This window comes from Entelurus aequoreus, linkage group LG08 (genome assembly GCF_033978785.1).
Source record: "Entelurus aequoreus isolate RoL-2023_Sb linkage group LG08, RoL_Eaeq_v1.1, whole genome shotgun sequence".
NCBI lineage: Eukaryota > Metazoa > Chordata > Actinopteri > Syngnathiformes > Syngnathidae > Entelurus > Entelurus aequoreus.
The window spans coordinates 9,408,630-9,434,414 of record NC_084738.1 but is presented as its reverse complement, the minus strand read 5'-3'; the positions used below and the strand labels follow the sequence as shown (position 1 = coordinate 9,434,414).

Sequence of the window (25,785 nt, the reverse complement as noted above, 5' to 3'; positions counted from 1 at the left end):
TCAATAATATCTACGGCTTTTCACACACACAAGTGAATGCAAGGCATACTTGGTCAACAGCCATACAGGTCACACTGAGAGTGGCCGTATAAACAACTTTAACACTGTTACAAATATGCGCCACACTGTGAACCCACACCAAACAAGAATGACAAACACATTTCGGGAGAACATCCGCACCGTAACACAACATGAACACAAAAGAACAAATACCCAGAAACCCTTGCGGCACTAACTGTTCCAGGACGCTACAATATACACCCCCGCTACCCCCCACCCCGCCCACCTCAACCTCCTCATGCTCTCTCAGGGAGAGCATGTCCCAAATTCCAAGCTGCTGTTTTGAGGCATGTTAAAAAAAAATAATGCACTTTGTGACTTCAATAATAAATATGGCAGTGCCATGTTGGCATTTTTTTCTCCCATAACTTGAGTTGAATTTATTTTGGAAAACCTTGTTACATTGTTTAATGCATCACAACAAAATTAGGCATAATAATGTGTTAATTCCACGACTGTATATATCGGTATCGGTAATTAAGAGTTGGACAATATCGGAATATCGGATATGGGCAAAAAAGCCATTATCGGACATCCCTAGTTGGAATAACTAAATATCAGGCAAATTGATGTACTCTAAATCTTTTCTGTGACAGACTAAAAACAAAGTTAAAGCTCCACATAAAAACTTCCAGTTTTGGTTGATTTTGGCGGCGACGGTATACCAAAGCGGTAGTGTTTTGCCAGAAGAACACCACATTTCCCATGAGGACTAGCACAAATAGCATCAAACTGACATGATGTCTACTGTAATATTGGCGCATATTACACCAGTTTTAAAGTCGCTGCATTGGCTCCCTAGTGAAAAGTTATATTATTAGCTTTTAAATGTCTTAATGCCTTGCGTTTTCTTTTCTATCTGACCTGCATTTACCGTATCAACCCGGAATCTGTAATTAAGAGTTGGACAACATCAGAATATCGGATATCGGCAAAAAAGCCATTATCGGACATCTCTACATAATTTATTCAGAAAATATATACAACGACAAATAAAGTATATGTACGTACTGAATTTGTTGATGTACCAATTAGCAGTTCCATGTTCAAAACAGAGACAACATTCTTGAAGAAGTGGAGGGTTTTTATAGCGTCTTTCACTGTGCTGGTCTCACTGGGTTGTTTACAACCGAGATTGCCAAGGCCATTTGCAGAGGGAGCCGAATTATAGATAAAGATTGTTGTTGGTTTCGGGGCAAACCAACCCATTTCAAATTGTCCACTCTGGCCCTGGAATTGATCATATTTCGCCTTACAGAGCTTCTCCGAGATGTTTTCCAATTTACGTTTCAATCCCAAGATTGAATGGCTGCCGTAGTCTTCTGAATTTGTTGATGTACCAATTAACAGATGCCCTATTATTACAGTTCCATGTCCAAAACAGAGACAACATTCTTGAAGAAGTGGAGGGTTTTTATAGCGTCTTTCACTGTGCTGGTCTCACTGGGATGTTTACAACCAACATTGCCAAGGCCATTTGCAGAGGAAGCCGAATTATAGATAAATATTGTTGTTGTTTTCAGGCAAACAAACCTATTTCAATAGATTTGTCTGCTCAAATTGTCCACTCTGGCCCTGGAATTGATCATATTTCGCCTTACAGAGCTTCTCCGAGATGTTTTCCAATTTACGTTCCAATCCCAAGATTGAACGGCTGCCGTAGTCTTCTGAATTTGTTGATGTACCAATTAGCAGATGCCCTATTATTACAGTTTCATGTCCAAAATACAGACAAGATTCTTGAAGAAGTGGAGGGTTTTTAATAGCGTCTTTCACTGTGCTGGTCTCACTGGGTTGTTTACAACCCAGATTGCCAAGGCCATTTGCAGAGGGAGCCGAATTATAGATAAAGAGTGTTGTTGGTTTCGGGCAAACAAACCTATTTCAATAGATTTTTCTGCTCAAATTGTCCACTCTGGCCCTGGAATTGATCATATTTCGCCTTACAGAGCTTCTCCGAGATGTTTTCCAATTTACGTTTCAATCCCAAGATTGAACGGCTGCCGTAGTCTTCTGAATTTGTTGATGTACCAATTAACAGATGCCCTATTATTACAGTTCCATGTCCAAAACAGAGACAACATTCTTGAAGAAGTGGAGGGTTTTTATAGCGTCTTTCACTGTGCTGGTCTCACTGGGTTGTTTACAACCCAGATTGCCAAGGCCATTTGCAGAGGGAGCCAAATTATAGATAAGGAGTGTTGTTGGTTTCGGGGCAAACCAACCCATTTCCATGGATTTTTCTGATCAAATTGTCCACTCTGGGCCTGGAATTGATCATATTTCGCCTTACAGAGCTTCTCCGAGATGTTTTCCAATTTACGTTTCAATCCCAAGATTGAACGGCTGCCGTAGTCTTCTGAATTTGTTGATGTACCAATTAGCAGATGCCCTATTATTACAGTTCCATATCCAAAACAGAGACAACATTCTTGAAGAAGTGGAGGGTTTTTATAGCGTCTTTCACTGTGCTGGTCTCACTGGGTTGTTTACAACCGAGATATATGTACGTGCTTGTTCTATTTTTAAACAAAGAAAACAATCTGAGGTCGTCTTTATTTTTAAGTTATCGTGGCGTGATTTCACCGGTCCTGGCCCACTTCGGAGTAGATTGTTCTCCAAAATGAGTTTGACACCCCCTGTCCTAGAATTACCAGGATGAGGTCAACTTTTTTTTTTGCAAGAAAAACTTGGGATTTCCCGAGAATAAAGTTGTGCTATTACCCTTTTTCGAAGTCACGTCCCCGCCCGACAAAAAAAAAACGCTCCATCACTCCCGCCGCCTCGGCTTCTTAGATCTGTGAGTGATGAGAGGAGTTCGTTTAACAAGGTGATCACGCCATCGTTCAAAAAAGCCGCAAGTGGCCGTCAAGAGCGGATGGATGAGACCCCGTGTTTGGGATGCGGCCGAAAAGTCATTATTCCTCATCTGTGAGCGCCGATGATGACGACGACGACGATGGCGGGCGATGAGTGATGGAGCGCTACCGCCCTCGACTCCGGCTTTTACAGCGCGGGGGTATTACAAGTGACATAAAGCACTTTCCATTCACGACTTGTCTTTCAACTGTCAATAATAACCAGACGCGAGAAGCCGCTCATGCAATTAATCCGTTTTATTCCCGTCTAATCCATTCAGCATAAACCGCGGATGCGGAACAAACAGATGATGTATTTCATTTGTGTTTACATCGGTGAAAGATTCAATTAAGCTCGCCCCCCTTCCCCTTCTTTTGGGGAAAAAAGGAGTTCATCTAATTTGATGCAAATGAGTTTTAATTTGGTTTTCATTTAAGCCAAACAAACATGGGCTCCCTGCAGGGAAACGACAAGGCAAGGATTGAGGGAAGACGAGCTTATTTGTGCTGACATGTGATTTAAACCAGTGGTCCCCAACCACCGGGCCATGGCCCGGTACTGGTCCGTGGATCGTTTGGTACCGGTCAACGCTTGAAAATTTGTCCCACGGACCGGGGGAGGGGGTGTATTTTTTCAAACATTTTTTTTATTTTATTTTTTTTTGGCATAAAAAAAATACAATCATGTGTGCTTACAGACTGTATCCCTGCAGACTGTATTGATCTATATTGATATATAATGTAGGAACAAGAAATATTATTAACAGAAAGAAACAACCCTTTTGTGCGAAAATGGGGGAGGGAGGTTTTTTGGGTTGGTGCACTAATTGTAAGTGTATCTTGTGTTTTTTATGTTGATTTAATTAAAAAAAATAATAATAAAAAATAAATGAATAAATAAATAAATTATTGTGCGGCCCGGTACTGGTCCGTGAATCGATTGGTACCGGGCCGCACAATAAATAAAAAATAAATAAAAAAATAAAAATAAAACAATAAAAAATGAAAATATTTTTTATTTCTTGTGCATTTTTGTATTTTTGTATTTTTATTTTTTTAAAATTTTTATTTCTTGTGCGGCCCGGTACCAATCGATCCACGGACCGGTACCTGGCCGCACAAGAAATAACAAATATTTTTATTTTGTATTTTTTTTTTAAAAAAAATTTAAATTTTTTTATTTCTTGTGCGGCCGTGGATCGATTGGTACCGGGCCGCACAAGAAATAAAAAATTTTTAAAAAAAAAAATACAAAAATACAAAAATGCACAAGAAATAAAAAATATTTTTATTTTCTATTTTTTAATTTTTACTTTTATTTTTTTTAATTTTTTATTTCTTGTGCGGCCCGGTACCAATTGATCCACGGACCGGTACCTGGCCGCACAAGAAATACATTTTTTTTTTTATTATTATTATTTTTTTTAAATTTTTATTTCTTGTGCGGCCAGGTACCGGTCCGTGGATCGATTGGTACCGGGCCGCACAAGAAATAAAAAATATAAAAAAATTAAAAATTAAAAAATACAAAAATGCACAAGAAATAAAAAATATTTTTATTTTTTATTTTTTTATTTATTTATTTTTTTTTAAATTTTTTATTTCTTGTGCGGCCCGGTACCAATTGATCCACGGACCGGTACCTGGCCGCACAAGAAATAAAAAATTTAAATAAAAAAATAAAAAATAAATAAAAAAATACAAAATAAAAATATTTTTTATTTCTTGTGCGGCCAGGTACCGGTCCGTGGATCGATTGGTACCGCACAAGAAATAAAAAATTTAAAAAAAATAAAAATAAAAAAGTTAAAAATAAAAATATTTTTTAAAATAAAAATAAAAAAATTAAAACAAAAATTCATTTTTTATTTCTTGTGCGGCAAGAAATAAAAAAATTTAAAAAATAAAAATTAAAAAATAAAACAAAAATGTATTTTTTATTTCTTGTGCGGCCCGGTACCGGTCCGTGGATCGATTGGTACCGAGCTGCACAAGAAATAAATTGTTGTTTTTTCTGGTTCCTACATTATATATCAATATAGATCAATACAGTCTGCAGGTATACAGTCCGTAAGCACACATGATTGTATTTTTTTATGACAAAAAAAAATTACAAAAAATAAAAAAAAATTTAAAAAATTACCCCGCCACCCCCCTGGTCCGTGGGACACATTTTCAAGCGTTGACTGGTCCGCAGTTACAAAAAGGTTGGGGACCACTGATTTAAACAAAGCGTTCACCCCGGGGTTCGGGGCCGTGACCTCAAGGTGGCGCCTCACCTCTTATTTTATCGCGTGGAAAAAAAACAAAAACCCGAGCTTTTATTCTGAAAGAAACCCACTCTATTGGACTGTTTTCATTTTGACCGGCGCTCTGGTCCCCCGCGACCTTTGAGTGGCGAACCCCGCAGAGCGGCCTCTGCTTCCCGGGTGGGGGCGTGGGTGGTTATCTTATCTCGTGGGGGCGGCGCCCTCATTACCGGCTCGCTGTCAACGCCAGTAAATCCCACACACTCGCGACTTCCATCCATCCATCCATTTCCTACATCTTATTCCCTTCGGGGTCGCGGGGGAGCCCATTTCAGCTGCATTCGGGCGGAAGGCGGGGTACACCCTGGACAAGTCGCCACCTTATCACAGGGCCAACACAGCTAGACAGACAACATTCACACTTAGTGTTGCCAATCAACCTATCCCCAGGTGCATGTCTTTGGAGGTGGGAGGAAGCCGGAGTACCCGGAGGGAACCCACGCAGTCACGGGGAGAACATGCAAACTCCACACAGAAAGATCCCGAGCGCAGGATCGAACTCAGGACCTTCGTATTGTGAGGCAGACGCACTAACCCCTCCTCCACCGTGCTACCCTGCTTGTCGGAGGAAAAAAAAAAAAAGCGCTCAGACTTTTCAAAATTGGCGACGGGCGTGACTTCGTTAGCGTCTTGAAAAAGAAGAAGTCATCTGGGAATGGACGGCGCGTAGGAAGACGGTCGTCGTTTGAGCGCAGGCGTGCGTCCCACCGATAAATGCGTGGGAGGGTATTGATCCAAACTGATCAATGACTCCGTTTCGGAATGACTGCAATCGAACAATTCTAACTGGAGATGTCCGATAATGGCTTTTTTAACCGATATCCGATATTGTCCAACTCTTAAGTACCGATTCCGATATCAACCGTGTATATTAACACTTTATTATGCCTAATTTTGTTGTGATGCCACGCTGGATGCAGTAAACAATGTACCGTATTATCCGCACTATAAGGCGCACCTAAAAACCTCCAATTCTCTCAAAAACTGACAGTGCGCCTTATAATCCGGTGCGCCTTATATATGGACCAATATCGAGCCACAACAGGTCTCGCAACTACGGGATGCATAACGTAACCCCAGCCTCTACTGTAGCATCTACTCTATGCGCCTTATAATGCGGTGCGCCTTATATATGAACAAAGTTTTAAAACAGGCCATTCGTTGAAGGTGCGCCTTATAATCCGGTGCGCCTTATAGTGCGAAAAATACGGTAACTTTACCATGAATTGATTAACGTGGACCCCGACTTAAACAACTTGAAACATTTAATCGGGTGTTACCATTTAGTGGTCAATTGCACGGAATATGTACTGTACTGTGCAATCTACTAATACAAGTTTGAATCAATCTATCAAAAACAAGGTTTTCCAAAATAAGAGAACAACTTCAACTGAAGTTATGGAAAAAAGTGCCAACATGGCACTGCCATATTTATTATTGAAGTCACAAAGTGCATTATTTTTTTTAACATGCCTCAAAACAGCAGCTTGGAATTTGGGACATGCTCTCCCTGAGATAATCCTGATACCCACTACAACTATGGGAAATACTAAACTTTGACTTTCACAAAGTTCATTATTTTTTATTTCTTTTAAATAGGGATGTCCGATAATGGCTTTTTGCCGATATCCGATATTCCGATATTGTCCAACTCTTAATTACCGATACCGATATCAACCGATATCGATATATACAGTCGTGGAATTAACACATTATTATGCCTAATTTGGACAACCAGGTATGGTGAAGATAAGGTCCTTTTTTTTAAAATTAATAAAATAAAATAAGATGAATAAATTAAAAACATTTTCTTGAATAAAAAAGAAAGTAAAACAACATAAAAACAGTTACATAGAAACTAGTAATTAATGAAAATTAGTAAAATTAACTGTTAAAGGTTAGTACTATTAGTGGAGCAGCAGCACGCACAATCATGTGTGCTTACGGACTGTATCCCTTGCAGACTGTATTGATATATATTGATATATAATGTAGGAAGCAGAATATTAATAACAGAAAGAAACAACTAGGGATGTCCGATAATGGCTTTTTGCCGATATCCGATATTCCGATATTGTCCAACTCTTTAATTACCGATACGGATATCAACCGATACCGATATCAACCGATATATGCAGTCGTGTAATTAACACATTATTATGCCTAATTTGGACAACCAGGTATGGTGAAGATAAGGTACTTTTTTAAAAAATTGGTAAAATAAGATAAATAAATTAAAAACATTTTCTTGAATAAAAAAGAAAGTACAACAATATAAAAACAGTTACATAGAAACTAGTAATGAATGAAAATGAGTAAAATTAACTGTTAAAGGTTAGTACTATTAGTGGAGCAGCAGCACGCACAATCATGTGTGCTTACGGACTGTATCCCTTGCAGACTGTATTGATATATATTGATATATAATGTAGGAAGCAGAATATTAATAACAGAAAGAAACAACCCTTTTGTGTCAATGAGTGTAAATGGGGGAGGGAGGTTTTTTGGGTTGGTGCACTAATTGTAAGTGTATCTTGTGTTTTTTATGTGGATTCAATAAAAAAATTAAAAAATTTAAAAAAAAAAACGATACCGATAATAAAAAAACCGATACCGATAATTTCCGATATTACATTTTAACGCATATATCGGACATCTCTAGAAACAACCCTTTTGTGTGAATGAGTGTAAATGGGGGAGGGAGGTTTTTCTGGGTTGGTGCACTAATTGTAAGTGTATCTTGTGTTTTTTATGTTGATTTAATTAAAAAAAAAACACACAAAAAAACGATACCGATACCGATAATAAAAATAACGATACAGATAATTTCCGATATTACATTTTAAAGCATTTATCGGCATCTGTACTTTTAAACATGCCTCAAAACAACAGCTACAAAAACAATGAAGGCACACAGCTTCAGTCCAGAGTATACTAGAGCATGGGGGTGGGGGGTTTGGTGGTAGCGGGGGGTGTATATTGTAGCGTCCCGGAAGAGTTAGTGCTGCAAGGGGTTCTGGGTATTTGTTCTGTTGTGTTTATGTTGTGTTACGGTGGGGATGTTCTCCCAAAATGTGTTTGTCATTCTTGTTTGGTGTGGGTTCACAGTGAGGCGCATTTTTTGTAACAGTGTTAAAGTTGTTTTTTTCCCGCCACCCTCAGTGTGACCTGTATGGCTGTTGACCAAGTATGCCTTGCATGCACTTATGTAAAAGCCGCATATATTATGTGACCGGGAAAGGACGCGAAAGGCAGTGCCATTAAGGCACGCCCCCAATTATGTTGTCCGCGTGGAAATCGGGAGAATGTTTGCCCCGGGAGATCGGGAGGTTGAAACCGATACCGATAATTTCCGATATTATCAAACATCTCTAATTCTAACCAAACAACAACAGAAAACATTGTGGCATTTCACTAATGCTAACCGCAAGCATGCTATTGTTAGCATGTTAGCACGCTAGCTTTTTTTTTTAAGGCAGTTTTTATTTAGACGCGGTTGGTAGAGTGGCCGTGCCAGCAACCTGAGGGTTCCTGGTTCGATCCCCGCCTTCTACCAACCTCATCACGCCCGTTGTGTCCTTGAGCGAGACACTTCACCCTTGCTCCTGATGGGTGGTGGTTAGGGCCTTGCACGGCCATCAGTGTGTGAATGTGTGTGTGAATGAATGGGTGAATGTGGAAATAGTGTCAAAGCGCTTTGAGTACCTTGAAGGTAGAAAAGCGCTATACAAGTATAACCCATTTACCATTTTACCATTTAGAGCGCACAATTCGTACACAAGGCAAATTCAAAGTGCTTTACCAAAAAGTGCAGTAAGGAAACATAATTCACATGAACTCTAAAAGCTTAGTGGCCACATGCGTGGACAGCACCTTTTAGCTCTTATTTCCAAAATTGTGTACACTACTGAATTGGGGTCTTATGGCCACTTATGTGGACACTTATACTGCCATCTGGTGGTGTCAGAAGAGTATAACATGCAATGGAATTTGGAAGGGAAAAAAAGTGTAAAAATAAGAATTAGCATGTCACTAAACATGAAGTACACGTTTGTGTACTTATGGACTAAGTACATCATATCAAAAGATGATTCTTAGTTTTTATTCTAATTAGGGTCCAATAAGCCCAAATAGCAAAAAGCATGTAAACAAACAGCTTGGGCCTTAAGAGGTTAAAAACAGAAATTACAATCATCATGAAAACAATCATAATTAATTAAAAACCAATCAAAGAGTGTAGATCAGGGGTGTCAAACTCATTTTAGATCGTGGGCCTCATGGAGAAAAATCTACTCCCAAGATGTTTAAGTATGGGTCTGCTGCAACATGCTAACTGTATGCATGTTTACATTAGCATTGTAGCATGCTAACATTAAAGTGATAGCTTTTTGCGCTAATTTTGCTACCATTTACCCTAGAGTCATATAACTCGGTATGTGACCGCTGTTAACTGTTACTGTGCTAACTTTAGCATGCTAGCACGCTAACAATAAAGTGCTAACTTTTTTTTGCTCATTTTACGCTTTTAAAAAAAAAAAAGTATCTTACAGTCATATAACTTGGTATTTGAAACATGCTAACTGTATGCATGTTTACATGAGCATTCTAGCATGCTAACTTATTTTGCTACCGTTTACCCTAGTGTCATATAACTCTGTATGTGACCGCTGTTAACTGTTATTGCGCTAACTTTAGCATACTAGCGCGCTAACAATAAAGTGCTAACTTTTTTTTGCTCATTTTACGCTTTTAAAAATAAATAAAATCCGCAGCCATACACCTTACAGTCATATAACTTGGTATTTGAAACATGCTAACTGTATGCATGTTTACATTAGCATTCTAGCATGCTAACTTATGTTGCTACCGTTAACCCTAGAGTCATATAACTCGGTATGTGACAGCTGTTAACTGTTAGTGTGCTAACTTTAGCATGCTGGCACACTAACAATAAAGTGCTAAATTTTTTTTGCTCATTTTACGCTTTAAAAATGTTTTTTATTCTGCAGGCATACATCTTACAGTCATATAACTTGGTATTTGAAACATGCTAACAGTATGCATGTTTACGTTAGCATTTTAGCATAATTACTTATTTTACTACCGTTTACCCTAGAGTCATATAACTCGGTATTTGACCGCTGTTAACTGTTAGTGTGCTAACTTTAGCATGTTAGCACGCTAACAATAAAGTGCTAACTTTTTTTGCTCATTTTACGCTTTAAAATTTTTTTTTTAACGTTACAGTCATATAACTTGGTATTTGAAACATGCTAACTGTATGCATGTTTACGTTAGCATTTTAGCATAATTACTTATTTTGCTACCGTTTACCCTAGAGTCATATAACTCTAGGGTACCGGTATTCTCAAAATTCTACACACAATACCCCATAACGACAATGTGTATTTTTTGTTTGTTTGTGTAATTTTGCAAATCTATTAAAACTATGAAATCGCATGTGCATAAGTATTCACAGCCTTTGCTCAATACTTTGTTGAAGCACCGTTGGCAGAAATTACAGCCTCAAGTATTTTTGAATACGATGCCACAAGCTTGGCACACCTATATTTGGGGAGTTGCACCTGTTTCTCTTTGCGGCACTTCTCAAGCACCATCATGTTGGATGGGAAGCTTTGGGTTTCAGTCATTATGTCTCTGTACATTGCTGCATTCATGTTTCCCTCTATCCGGACTAGTCTCCCAGTTTCTGCAGCTGTAAGTATTTATGTAAATGTGATTTATTTTTTTATTTTTTTTTATTATAAAAGCGCAGAAAAACAACAACTTTTGACATTCTCATCATTGGGGAATTTTGAAGACAAAAATTAATTTATTCCATTTTGGAAAAAAGTTGTAACATAACAAAATGTGGGAAAAATGAAGCAGCTGTGAATACCTTCCGAAACATGTACATATTGTACTGGGGTTGAAGGTGAAAACTACCAAAAATGGCATCTTTTGATTTGTCAGTCTGTGTTTGGGCCCCCTTGCTCTAGATCACAGGTGTCAACCCCGTTTTCATTGGGGGCCACATCATAGTTATGGCTGCCCTTAGGGGGCCCACTTGTAACAGTGAATAACATAAACATTTTAAATTGCTTCATTACGCAATTATTTATTGTTATATATTTTTACTGTGCTGGCCCTGAGATGAGGCGGCGACTTGTCCAGGGTGTACCCCGCCTTCCGCCCAAATGCAGCTTAGATAGTCTCCAGCACCCCCCGCGCGACCCCGAACGGGACAAGCGGTAGAAAATGGATGCATGGATATTTTTACGTACACTGTGAGGAAAAATATGTAGATTTTAGAGTAAAGTTTAGCTGCCGAAATTTTACCATAAAATGTACCATGTTTTGTACAATGTATACTGTAAATGTAAATGGAAAAAAAGTACCACTGTTTTACTGGAAAATCTACGGTCATTGTTTTTACGGTGTATTACTGTAAATGGAAAAACAATATTACACATTTTTTGGGGTTTTGTGTTTTTACGGTAACATTCTGGCAACTGAGCTACCAGTTTTTTTTTTACTGAGAAATCATTTTTACATTGTACAATTTGATGGATAAATTGCTTCAAAATCATGAGTCAAGCAGATATTTAAGTACTTATTTTTGATGTTTGGAATGTGCGATAATATATGAGTTGCAATATTAGATTAAGTTTAAAATATATGACATTGCATACAGTACATGTATTTTTTTCTGTCAAAATAGAAAGTTTAGATTTTTATTAGGGATGTCCGATAATGGCTTTTTGCCGATATCCGATATGCCGATATTGTCCAACTCTTTAATTACCGATACCGATATCAACCGATACCGATATCAACCGATATATACAGTCGTGGAATTAACACATTATTATGCCTAATTTGGACAACCAGGTATGGTGAAGATAAGGTACTTTTTAAAAAAATGAATCAAATAAAATAAGATAAATAAATTAAAAACATTTTCTTGAATAAAAAAGAAAGTAAAACAATATAAAAACAGTTACATAGAAACTAGTAATTAATGAACATTTACTCACATCAACTGTATTGATATATAATGTAGGAACCAGAATATTAAAAACAGAAAGAAACAACCCTTTTGTGTGAATGAGTGTAAATGGGGGAGGGAGGTTTTTCGGGTTGGTGCATTAATTGTAAGTGTATCTTGTGTTTTTTATGTTGATTTAATAAAAAAACAAAAATAAAAAAAATAAAAATCGATACCGATAATAAAAAAAACGATACCGATAATTAACGATATTACATTTTAACGCATTTATCGGCCGATAATATCGGCAGACCGATATTATCGGACATCTCTAATTTTTATATTTTAGATTTAGATTTATTGGTCCCCGTTGGGGAAATTCATTTTCACTGCCGTACATTTGAACAATAGACATTAAACATCACGAAACAAAAATAAACAAAAAGACATCACACATGACCAACACACATTTACAGGCTTGTCAGACAGGTCGTTGACAAGTTGACTACCTTTAGAAACAAATAGACGAGTGGTAATTCCAGGCCTTTGCGGGGGCCACATAAAATGAAGTGGCGGGCCAGATATGGCCCCTGGGCCTTGATTTTGACACATGTGCTCTAGATAATATCGGGTCAAAAACTATGCGTAAAACAGCAAATATAATTCCAAACATTGTGACAACCCAAAGCTAACAGAAACTTTGTATTTGTTTCTCTGTTCCCTGTGTTATTTCATCTAAGCTCAGCCAAACTGAGAATCAAAAAGTAAGAAGCTAACTTGTTAGCTTGTTACTTATACATTATAATGCAAAAGCTACAAAACCCAAAACCAGTGAAGTTGGCACGTTGTTTAAATGGTAAATAAAAACAGAATACAATGATCTGCAAATCCTTTTCAACCTATATTCAATTGAATAGACTGCAAAGACAAGATACTTAACGTTCGAACTGGAAAACGTTATTTTTTGCAAATATTAGCTCATTTGGAATTTAATGCCAGCAACATCTTTCAAAAAAGCTGGCACTGGTGGCAAAAAAGACTGAGAAAGTTGAGGAATGCTAATCAAACACTCATTTGGAACATCCCACAGGTGAACAGGCTAATTGGGAACAGGTGGGTGCCATGATTGGGTATAAAAGCAGCTTCCATGAAATGCTCAGTCATTCACAAACAAGGATGGGGCGAGGGTCACCACTTTGTGAACAAATGCGTGAGCAAATTGTCCAACAGTTTAAGAACAACATTTCTCAACGAGCTATCGCAAGGAATTTAAGGATTTCACCATCTACGGTCCGTAATATCATCAAAAGGCTCAGAGAATCTGGAGAAATCACTGCACTGCATCAAAAAGCGACATCAGTGTGTAAAGGATATCACCACATGGGCTAAGGAACACTTTAGAAAACCACTGTCAGCAACTACAGTTTGTCGCTACATCTGTAAGTGCAAGTTAAAACTCTACCATGCAAAGCGAAGGCCATTTATCAACAACACCCAGAAACGCCGCTGACTTTGCTGGGCCCGAGCTCATCTAAGATGGACTGATGCAAAGTGGAAAAGTGTTCTGTGGTCTGACGAGTCCACATTTCAAATTGTTTTTGGAAACTGCGGCCGTCGTGTCCTCCGGACCAAAGAGGAAAAGAACCATCCGGATTGTTATAGGCGCAAAGTTGAAAAGCCAGCATCTGTGATGGTATGGGGGTGTATTAGTGCCAAAGACATGGGTAACTTACACATCTGTGAAGGCACCGTTAATGCTGAAAGGTACATACAGCTTTTGGAGCAACAAATGTTGCCATCCAAGCAACGATATCATGGACGCCCCTGCTTATTTCAGCAAGACAATGCCAAGCCACGTGTTACAACAGCGTGGCTTCATAGTAAAAGAGTGCGGGTACTAGACTGGCCTGCCTGTAGTCCAGACCTGTCTCCCATTGAAAATGTGCGGCGCAATATGAAGCCTAAAATACCATAACGTTGAACAACTTAAGCGGTACATCAAGCAAGAATGGGAAAGAATTCCACCTGAAAAGCTTCGAAAATTGTTCTCTTAAGTTCCCAAACGTTTATTGAGTGTTGTTAAAAGGAAAGGCCATGTAACACAGTGGTAAAAATGCCCCTGTGCCAACTTTTTTGCAATGTGTTGCTGCCATTAAATTCTAATTTAATGATTACCGTAATTTCCGGACTATAAGCCGCACCAGTTAAATTTAGGGGGAAATACAGATTGCTCCATATATAAGCCGCACCCGACTATAAGCCGCAGGGTTTTGATGTGTAATTAGCGTAGTATATAGGGGTTCCTGCTACCACGGAGGGGATTGTCGGGACAGAGATGACTGTTTGGGAACGCAAAGCGTCCCATTTAACAATAAATCTTCCAATCATTCAATCAAACTTTCACATCTTTGACATGGCGAACAGCATTCGTGCAGAGTACAAATAATACAACGCTGCAAAGTAATACAAAGTGCTCGCCTGTACGTTATCAAAATAACCAGTATATGAAAAGTCAGTCTTTAATCATTGTGTCATCGTCTTCCTCCTGCGTACTAAAACCACCGAAATCCTCTTCGTCGGTGTCGGAGAAGAACAGGCCGTATATAAGCCGCACCCTTGTATAAGCCGCAGGGACACCCCTTCTCAACTGTCTATGTGATGTCAAGGCTTGGTTAGCCCAGAATTTTTTAATAATGAATGAGGGAAAAACGGAAATTTCAGTTTTTGGTCCGGCCCTCACTGACTTGGGACCATTGCAAAATCATGTGCGTCCTAAAGTCACCAGCCTTGGCGTCACTATAGACAGCGATTTTAAATTCGACAAACAAGTCAATGGCGTTTTAAAATCGTGTTTTTATCATCTTCGTCTTTTAGCAAAGGTAAAACCATTTTTATCTTTTAACCTTTTTGAACAAGTCGTGCATGCTTTTATTTCAAGTGGCCTGGACTACTGCAATGCACTTTATGCTGGCATTAGCCAAAGAGCTCTCTCCCGGTTGCAGTTAGTCCAGAAGGCGGCAGCACGACTTATAACAGGGGCCAGGAAACGTGAGCATATAACCCCAATTCTTCGGAGTTTGCACCGGCTCCCTGTTCATTTTAGAATTGATTTGAAATCCTTGCTGTTTGTTTTTAAAGCTTTACATGGACCGGCACCTCAGTATATCTCGGACCTCATCCAAATTTACACACCTGCGCGCGCTCTGAGGTCCGAGAGCCAGCTCCAGCTCGTGGTGCCCAGGACGAGACTTAAAACCAGGGGAGACAGGGCCTTCTCTGTGGTCGGCCCTAAACTCTGGAACACTCTGCCCCTCCATGTTCAAACTGCTTCCACAGTGGAGTGTTTTAAGTCTCGTCTTAAGACCCACTTTTATTCTTTGGCTTTTAACACTACGTGAGTTGTGTGGTCTTCTGTCCTCTGTTGTCCTGTGTGGTTAGGGTTAGGGTTATAAATTTTGATGTCTATTTTACTGTTTTAATTGGTTTTACCCTTTAAAATAGTTTTTAATCATATTTATTTTTTATGTTGTCTCTGTATTGGTTTTCTATTCATTTATTCTTTGTTCTTATTCAGTCATTGGTGTAGCATAATATTGTTTTTAATATTATTTTTAATATTGTTTTTAATATTGTTTTTAATATTGTTTTTAACATGGCTGTGCAGCACTTTGGAAACATTCTTGTTGTGTAAATGTGCTATATAAATAAAGTGGATTGGATTGGATTGGGACCAAAACGAGGGGGAAAAGTAGCGGCTTATAGTCCGGAAATTACGGTATTTGCCAAAAAAAACCATGTTTCTCAGTTGGAACATTAAATATCTTGTCTTTGCAGTCTATTCAATTGAATATACATTGAAAAGGATTTGCAAATCATGGTATTCTGCTTTTATTTACGATACACACAACGTGCAAACTTCACTGGTGTTGTTTTTTTTTTGTAGAAAACTACAGCTTTGATCAGTTTAGTGCTTGTATTATCCTTGAGGAAAACAGAACAGTGTTGCAGCGTACCGGAGGAGCAACAACCCCTCCTAAAAAGGCGTTATGGCGCCGACATGATTGATCAATTGAATTCCGCGCGGAGGGGGGTGGGGGGAGAAAAGTGGCGGGATTAAGTAGAGTATTATACGCACAATGAGTTGAGGCAGGCTGTTCATTTCAAAGTCCATTCGAGCTCCCACTTGCCACCAGATCAGACAATCAATAGCGGCCTTGCATATCATACATCATCCCCCCCTCGCCGGGAGGAGGACTATCATCTGTTGCAAATTCAGAATGGCAGATTTGGAATATTGGGATTTCAAGTTCTGTAAGACAAAAAGGCCGTCCTTACCGGGGTCGCTCTTTCCTCTCGTAGATGGTTCAGATGGTTCTGGCCCAAACAGTGATTCTCAGGGTAGTGTGGAGAGTTTACGCAAGCACCTGAGGGCCGACGCCTTCACGCAGCAGCAGCTGGAAGCGCTGGACCGGGTCTTTGAACGCCCCTCCTACCCGGACGTCTTCCCCACGTCGGAGCACATCAAACCAGAACAGGTTAGTAGTGTTTTTTACTCCCTGATGTTTGTTTTTCAGCACACACACACACGCACATAAACACACTCCTTAACCAGAGGCTAATTAAAGCTGGCTGAGATGGCAGGCACGAGGGTGGAAAAAGCAGAAGGGATCACCGGGAAAACTCCCACGCGTTATTGATTTTGTGATGGAAAAGCACGTTCCTCGCATCCCCCCCCGTAATGGAGAATAACAATACTGCCACGTGAAATTCATCCGCGGCTGCCTCATTGGACAGCTTTGCGTGACATCGAGGGGGAATTTCGTAGTGCGAGAATCGGTCATTTCGCGTCAATAAAGTTCAAAATACGACGACTCAAATTTACCGTTTTTAATTAACCTCTTAAGTCCCAAGCTGTTTGTTTACATGCTTTTTTTTTATTTCTCTTTGCTATTTGGGCTTATTGGACCCTAATTAGAATAAATGTTATATATTGTATATATCAGTGGTCCCCAACCACCGGGCCCGGTACCGGTCCGTGGATCGATTGGTACCGGGCCGCACAAAAATTAAAAATTAAAAATTAAAAATTAAAAATCAAAAATTAAAAATTAAAAAATCAAAAAATTATTAAATCAACATAAAAAACACTTACAATTAGTGCACCAACCCAAAAAACCTCCCTCCCCCATTTACACTCATTCACACTCATTCACACAAAAGGGTTGTTTCTTTCTGTTATTAATATTCTGCTTCCTACATTATATATCAATATATATCAATACAGTCTGCAAGGGATACAGTCCATAAGCACACAGGATTGTATTTTTTTATGACAAAAAAATAAAAAAAAATAAAAAAAGTAACAAGTAGATTAATAATTCATTTTCTACCAGTTGTCCTTAATAATGTTGACAAAATGATAGAATGATAAATGACACAATATGTCACTGCATATGTCAGCAGACTAATTAAGAGCCTTTGTTTGTTTACTTACTACTAAAAGACAAATTGTCTAGTATGTTCACTATTTTATTTAAGGACTAAATTGCAATAAGAAACATGTATTTAATGTACCTTAAGATTTTTTGTTAAAATAAAGCCAGTAATACAATTTTTTGTGGTCTCCTTTATTTACAAAAGTATCAAAACGTACCGAAAAGTATCAAAATACATTTTGGTACTGATACTGGTACCAAAATATTGGTATCGGGACAACACTACTTCCCAATATAGAAGCTAAACAGTGTTATTTCTGTGGCGAAATATCATGTTTTTAAAGCGGCAAGTCCACCATATTTGTTGTACCAGCACTTTATGTGGCTCCAAACAGGACCTCTATAAGCACATTTCTGCAAAGTAGAAATCATTCATTACAAAATCTAATATTTTCATGACAGAGCATTAAAAGTATGTTTACTGCCTTTCAAATATGTTTGCCAAGATTTCCATTTTCCATATGAGTCCTTTTCCTACTGTATATTGTGGTTATTTATAGCATTATTTTACATACCATAAAACAAATCAAAACAAAAAAAGTATGAAATTTGATTCATCTACAATGTCAGGTGGCAAAAGTGCATAGTGCACCCTCCACATTCGTCACGTTTCATGTGTCAGGTAAACCGCGAGGAATGGGGCCATATGAGTCCCTTTCCTACTGAATGTTGTGGTTATTTTCAGCATTATTTTATATACCAGTAAACAAAATAAAACAAAAACCGTATAAAGCTTGATTAACCTAAAATGCATGACAGCTAAAGTGAATGGTGCACCCTCCAAATTCGTCATGTTTCATGTGTCAGGTAATCTGCGACGAACAGGGCCATGTGAGTCCCTTTCTTATTAAATATTGTGGTTATTTTTAGCATTATTTTACATACCAAGAAACAAAACAAAACAAAAACAGTACAAAGCTTGACTAACCTAAACTGTCTGGCAGCTAAGGCCAATAGTGCACCCCTCAAATTCGTCCCGTTTCATGTGTCAGGTAAACCGCGAGGAATGGGGCCATATGAGTCCCTTTTCTACTGAATATTGTGGTTATTTTGAGCATTATTTTACATACCAAGAAACAAAACAAAACGAAAACAGTATAAAGCTTGACTAAACGAAACTGTCTGGCAGCTAAGGCCAATAGTGCACCCCTCAAATTCGTCCCGTTTCATGTGTCAGGTAAACCGCGACGAACGGGGCCATATGAGTCCCTTATCTACTGAATATTGTGGTTATTTTTAGCATTATTTTACATACCAAGAAACAAAACAAAACAAAAACAGTATAAAGCTTAACTAACCTAAACTGTCTGGCCTTAAATTCGTCCCGTTTCATGTGTCAGGTAAACCGCGAGAAATGGGGCCATATGAGTCCCTTTCCTACTGAATATTGTGGTTATTTTTAGCATTATTTTTTATACCAGTAAACAAAACAAAACGAAAACAGTACAAAGCTTGTCTGACCTAAACTGTCTGGCAGCTAAGGTTAATAGTGCACCCCTCAAATTCGTCCCGTTTCATGTGTCAGGTAAACCGCGAGAAACGGGGCCATATGAGTCCCTTTCCTACTGAATATTGTGGTTATTTATAGCATTATTTTACAAACCAAGAAACAAAACAAAACAAAAACTGTATAAAGCTTGACTAACCTAAACTGTCTGCCAGCTAAGGCCAATAGTGTGCCCCTCAAATTCGTCCCGTTTCATGTGTCAGGTAAACCGCGAGAAATGGGGCCATATGAGTCCTTTTGCTACTGTGTATTGTGGTTATTTATAGCATTATTTTACATACCATAAAACATTTTTTTTTTTTAAACGGTATGAACCTTGATTAATCTAAAATGTCTGGTGGCAAAAGTGCACAATGCACGCACCAAAATTGTCACGTTTCATGTGTCAGGCAAACCGCGAGGAATGGGGCCATATGAGTCCCTTTCCTACTGAATATTGTGGTTATTTTTAGCATTATTTTACATACCAAGAAACAAAACAAAACAAAAACAGTATAAAGCTTGACTAACCTAAACCTCCAAATTCATCAAGTTTCATGTGTCAGGTAAACCGCAACGAATGGGGCCATATGAGTCCTTTTCCTACTGTGTATTGTGGTTATTTATAGCATTATTTTACATACCATAAAACAATTTTTTTTTTAAACGGTATGAGCCTTGATTAATCTAAAATGTCTGGTGGCAAAAGTGCACAATGCACGCACCAAAATTGTCACGTTTCATGTGTCAGGTAAACCGCGAGGAATGGGGCTATATTAGTCCCTTTCCTACTGAATATTGTGGTTATTTTTAGCATTATTTTACATACCAAGAAACAAAACAAAACAAAAACTGTATAAAGCTTGACTAACCTAAACTGTCCGTCAGCTAAGGCCAATAGTGCACCCCTTAAATTTGTCCAGTTTCATGTGTCAGGTAAACCGCGAGGAATGGGGCCATATGGGTCCCTTTCCTACTGAATTTTGTGGTTATTTTTAGCATTATTTTACATACCAAGAAACAAAACAAAACAAAAACAGTACAAAGCTTGACTAACCTAAACTGTCCGGCAGCTAAGGCCAATAGTGCACCCCTCAAATTTGTCCCGTTTCATGTGTCAGGTAATCCGGGACGAACAGGGCCATGTGAGTCCCTTTCTTATTAAATATTGTGGTTATTTTTAGCATTATTTTACATACCAAGAAACAAAACAAAACAAAAACTGTATAAAGCTTGACTAACCTAAACTGTCCGTCAGCTAAGGCCAAAAGTGCACCCCTTAAATTTGTCCAGTTTCATGTGTCAGGTAAACCGCGAGGAATGGGGCCATATGAGTCCCTTTCCTACTGAATTTTGTGGTTATTTTTAGCATTATTTTACATACCAAGAAACAAAACAAAACAAAAACAGTATAAAGCTTGACTAACCTAAACTGTCTAGCAGCTAAGGCCAGTAGTGCACCCCTCAAATTTGTCCCGTTTCATGTGACAGGTAAACCGCAAGGAATGGGGCCATGTGAGTCCCTTTCCTACTGAATATTGTGGTTATTTTTAGCATCATTTTACATGCCAAGAAACAAAACAAAACAAAAACAGTATAAAGCTCGACTAACCTAAACCTCCAAATTCGTCAAGTTTCATGTGTCAGGTAAACCGCAACGAATGGGACCATATGAGTCCTTTTCCTACTGTGTATTGTGGTTATTTATAGCATTATTTTACATACCATAAAACAAATTTTTAAAAAAAACGGTATGAACCTTGATTAATCTAAAATGTCTGGTGGCAAAAGTGCACAATGCACGCACCAAAATTGTCACGTTTCATGTGTCAGGTAAACCGCGAGGAATGGGGCCATATGAGTCCCTTTCCTACTGAATATTGTGGTTATATTTAGCATTATTTTACATACCAAGAAACAAAACAAAACAAAAACAGTATAAAGCTCGATTAACCTAAACCTCCAAATTCGTCAAGTTTCATGTGTCAGGTAAACCGCAACAAATGGGGCCATACGAGTCCCTTTCCTACTTTGTATTGTGGTTATTTATAGCATTATTTTACAACCATAAAAAAAAAAAAATGTTTAAACGGTATGAACCTTGGTTAATCTTTCATGTCTGGTGGCAAAAGTGCACAATGCACGCACCAAAATTGTCACGTTTCATGTGTCAGATAAACCGCAACGAATGGGACCATATGAGTCCCTTTCCTACTGTGTATTGTGGTTATTTATAGCATTATTTTACATACCATGAAACAAATTTTAAAAAAACCCGGTATGAACCTTGATTAATCTAAAATGTCTGGTGGCAAAAGTGCACAATGCACGCACTAAAATTGTCACGTTTCGTGTGTAAGGTAAACCGCGAGGAATGGGGCCATTTGAGTCCCTTTCCTACTGAATATTGTGGTTATATTTAGCATTATTTTACATACCAAGAAACAAAACAAAACAAAAACAGTATAAAGCTCGACTAACCTAAACCTCCAAATTCGTCAAGTTTTATGTGTCAGGTAAACCGCAACGAATGGGGCCATATGAGTCCCTTTCCTACTGTGTATTGTGGTTATTTATAGCATTATTTTACATACCATAAAAACAAATAAAAACAAAAAACGGTATGAACCTTGATTAGTCTAAAATGTACACAATGCACGCACTAAAATTGTCACGTTTCATGTGTCAGGTAAACCGCGAGGAATGGGGCCATATGAGTCCCTTTCCTACTGAATATTGTGGTTCTTTTTAGCATTATTTTACATACCAGGAAAGAAACCAAAAATCAATCAAAGTTTATTTATATAGCCCTAAATCACAAGTGTCTCAAAGGGCTGCACAAGCCAAAACGACATCCTCGGCTCAGGCGACAGGTGCAATGGACGTCGAGTGGATCTAGTTAATAATGTGAGAGTCCAGGCCTAAAATGCATATACGAATAATATTAAAAACTACAAAAGCACTTGTTCCAGGAATTCATTTTGGACATTTTCTGAAAATGTCATCAAAATCTGTCCATTCCTTATTCCTATTTTATCAAGCGGCACATTTTTTTTCAGAACACACCGACGTCCACCACAGGGGACACCGGCTCCCAGGGGGATGTATCAATTCAGTTTTAACGCCTTTCGTGACAAAACACAGCGCATTTAGCACCATTCGCAAAAGCAAAGTGACAACTGCGGGTGTCTCGGGACAAACGACCACCCTCCATCGCTCAAAAATAAGCCCCCCCCCCCCACCCCCTCCTCCTCTCCCCATGCCACTTATTACAAGCTGCAGCTTTATCACAACGGATAACCTTTATTTACATTCATTACACTATTAAACAACAAGAGACGATGAATTTCTCCCGGCAAAAACCCCCGAGTCGCGGCCATAAAAAGCAAACGCGAAAGTGGCCTAATTGAGTTCATTTTAATTTCTCTCCAATCGGGCGGAATTAGGCAGGTGATAAATCAGTGGGACAGGCCTCACCTCCAGAAGAGGGCCTAATTTGCAGCTAATTACAAAACTGATTTCTACTGGAAGATCAATACCAAAAGCAATTGGAAATGACTTGCAATCACAAAAGAGCGTCAGGGAGAGTCTTAAAAGGCAACGGGAAAAGGGGGGTTTGAGTAAAAAATCAGTTTTAATTTAATGCGATATTAATCTTGTATCGAGGGGGGGCCTCATTTTTTTTTTTTCTTCCCGTGCAAAATGTGTCCCCCATTAGCCAAGTGTCGGGTGACGCATTAAAAAGCCATTCTGCTGATGCAAAACTCAATGGACGCCGGCCCTCCCACACTTCTGCGTGCCATGTGGTCATCCCTTTCAGCCCGCTATCTGCATGAGAAAAACGTCTGCCGGCCGTCTGAAGCCTCGTCCCCAGTAGAGCAAAACATCCGACCCCGGTGCCAGCCGACAGTTGTAAGCGGACAATTGGAGTTTATCGGCAATAGAGGCAGACAAGGGTGGGGTCACCCACAGCCCCCCAACTCCTCCCCACATGGGATCAGGGCCCACTGAGACAAATGGTGTCCCACTCCGGAAGTCTCATCTCATTAAAATGGTATAAACATGATAACATCTGCTATCACCGCAAAAACGAGGGTTTTTATTAGGGATATCCGATAATATCGGCAGGCCGATATTATCAGCCGACATATGCGTTAAAATGTAATATCGGAAATTATCGGTATCGTTTTTTTTATTATCGGTATCGTGTTTTTTTTTGTTTTTTTTTAAATTAAATCAACATAAAAAACACAAGATACACTTACAATTAGTGCACCAACCCAAAAAACCTCCCTCCCCCCATTTACACTCATTCACACAAAAGGGTTGTTTCTTTCTGTTATTAATATTCTGCTTCCTACATTATATATCAATATATATCAATACAGTCTGCAAGGGATACAGTCCTACATTATATATCAATATATATCAATACAGTCTGCAAGGGATACAGTCCTACATTATATATCAATATATATCAATACAGTCTGCAAGGGATACAGTCCGTAAGCACACATGATTGTATGTGCTGCTGGTCCACTAATAGTACTAACCTTTAACACTTCATTTTACTCATTTTCATTCATTACTAGTTTCTATGTAACTGTTTTTATATTGTTGTACTTTCTTTTTTATTCAAGAAAATGTCTTTAATTTATTTATCTTATTTTACTAATTTTTTAAAAAAGTACCTTATCTTCACCATACCTGGCTGTCCAAATTAGGCATAATAATGTGTTAATTCCACGACTGCATATATCGGTTGATAGCGGTATCGGTTGATATCGGTTGATATCGGTATCGGTAATTAAAGAGTTGGACAATATCGGAATAGCAGATATCGGCAAAAAGCCATTATCGGACATCCTTAGTTTTTATATTTGCAATAATTAACTTCCTGGTAATGTGTGAAATTAATATAAATTATGTTTCTGCAAGTATCAACAATTGCTAAAAAAAAAATTGTTTATTTCTAGCCTCCCTTTATATTTCATTATGCCAGGGGTCGGCAACCAAAAATGTCGAAAGAGCCATATTGGACCAAAAATACAACAAATAATCTGTCTGGAGCCGCAAAAAATGAAAATCCGTACACTGTAAAAAAAAAAATCTGTAAAAAAACTAGTGATGTCCGATAATGGCTTTTTGCCGATATCCGATATTCCGATATTGTCCAACTCTTTAATTACCGATACCGATATCAACCGATATATGCAGTCGTGGAATTAACACATTATTATGCCTAATTTGGACAACCATGTATGGTGAAGATAAGGTAATTTTTAAAAAATAATAATAAAATAAGATAACTAAATTAAAAACATTTTCTTGAATAAAAAAGAAAGTAAAACAATATAAAAACAGTTACATAGAAACTAGTAATTAATGAAAATGAGTAAAATTAACTGTTAAAGGTTAGTACTATTAGTGGACCAGCAGCACGCACAATCATGTGTGCTTACGGACTGTATCCCTTGCAGACTGTATTGATATATATTGATATATAATGTAGGAACCAGAATATTGATAACAGAAAGAAATGGGGGGAAGGAGGTTTTTTGGGTTGGTGCACTAATTGTAAGTGTATCTTGTGTTTTTTATGTTGATTTAAAAAAAAAAAAACGATACAGATAATAAAAAAACCGATACCGATAATTTCCGATATTACATTTTAACGCATTTATCGGCCGATAATATCGGCAGGCCGATATTATCGGACATCCCTAAAAAAAACGGTCATCTACTGGCAGCTAAGGCTGCCAAACGAAAACCATAAATTTAAAGTAAAACGTTGTAAACCAACTAATGATCAAAAACATTCTATTTACAGAAATTTTCATGAAACGTTTTGCGGAAAAATATCGTAATTTTACAGATTTTTACTAAATGAATAAGATCAACCACCTTTAATAAAGTGACGATGCAAACAGTTCTGCAGAAAAATACCTTTATTCTACAGAGTTTTTCCAAATTATTACGATCAAACACCTTTAATGAAGTGACAATGCGGAAAAATATCGTAATTTTACAGATTTTTTTTCTGAATTGTTAAGAACAACCACCTTTAATAAAGTGACGATGCAAACAGTTCTGCAGAAAAATACCTTTATTAGATTGTTAGTATGGACATAGACTTTTATATAACAAGCTACATATTTAATGAAAGATAATTACTGTATTTTTACATGAATTAGAAAGTAATTTGTGTATCTTGTGTTTTTTATGTTGATTTAATAAAAAAACACACACAAAAAAACGATACAGATAATAAAAAAACCGATACCGATAATTTTCGATATTACATTTTAACGCTTTTATCGGCCGATAATCGGACATCCCTAAAAAAAACGGTCATCTACTGGCAGCTAAGGCTGCCAAACGAAAACCATAAATTTAAAGTAAATCGTTGTAAACCAAATAATGATCAAAAACATTCTATTTACAGAAATTTTCATGAAACGTTTTGCGGAAAAATATCGTAATTTTACAGATTTTTACTAAATGAATAAGATCAACCACCTTTAATAAAGTGACGATGCAAACAGTTCTGCAGAAAAATACCTTTATTCTACAGAGTTTTTCCAAATTA

General features: G+C 38.0%; 1 protein-coding gene across 1 annotated transcript in view; it reads left to right on the top strand.

Moving 5' to 3' along the window:
- LOC133655580 (paired box protein Pax-2a-like) overlaps positions 1-25,785 on the top strand; it is a 99,253-nt gene that overhangs the window by 28,012 nt on the left and 45,456 nt on the right. Inside the window, 1 exon segment of the mRNA XM_062055857.1 lies at positions 16,575-16,750. Coding sequence (XP_061911841.1) covers positions 16,575-16,750 — 176 coding nt within the window.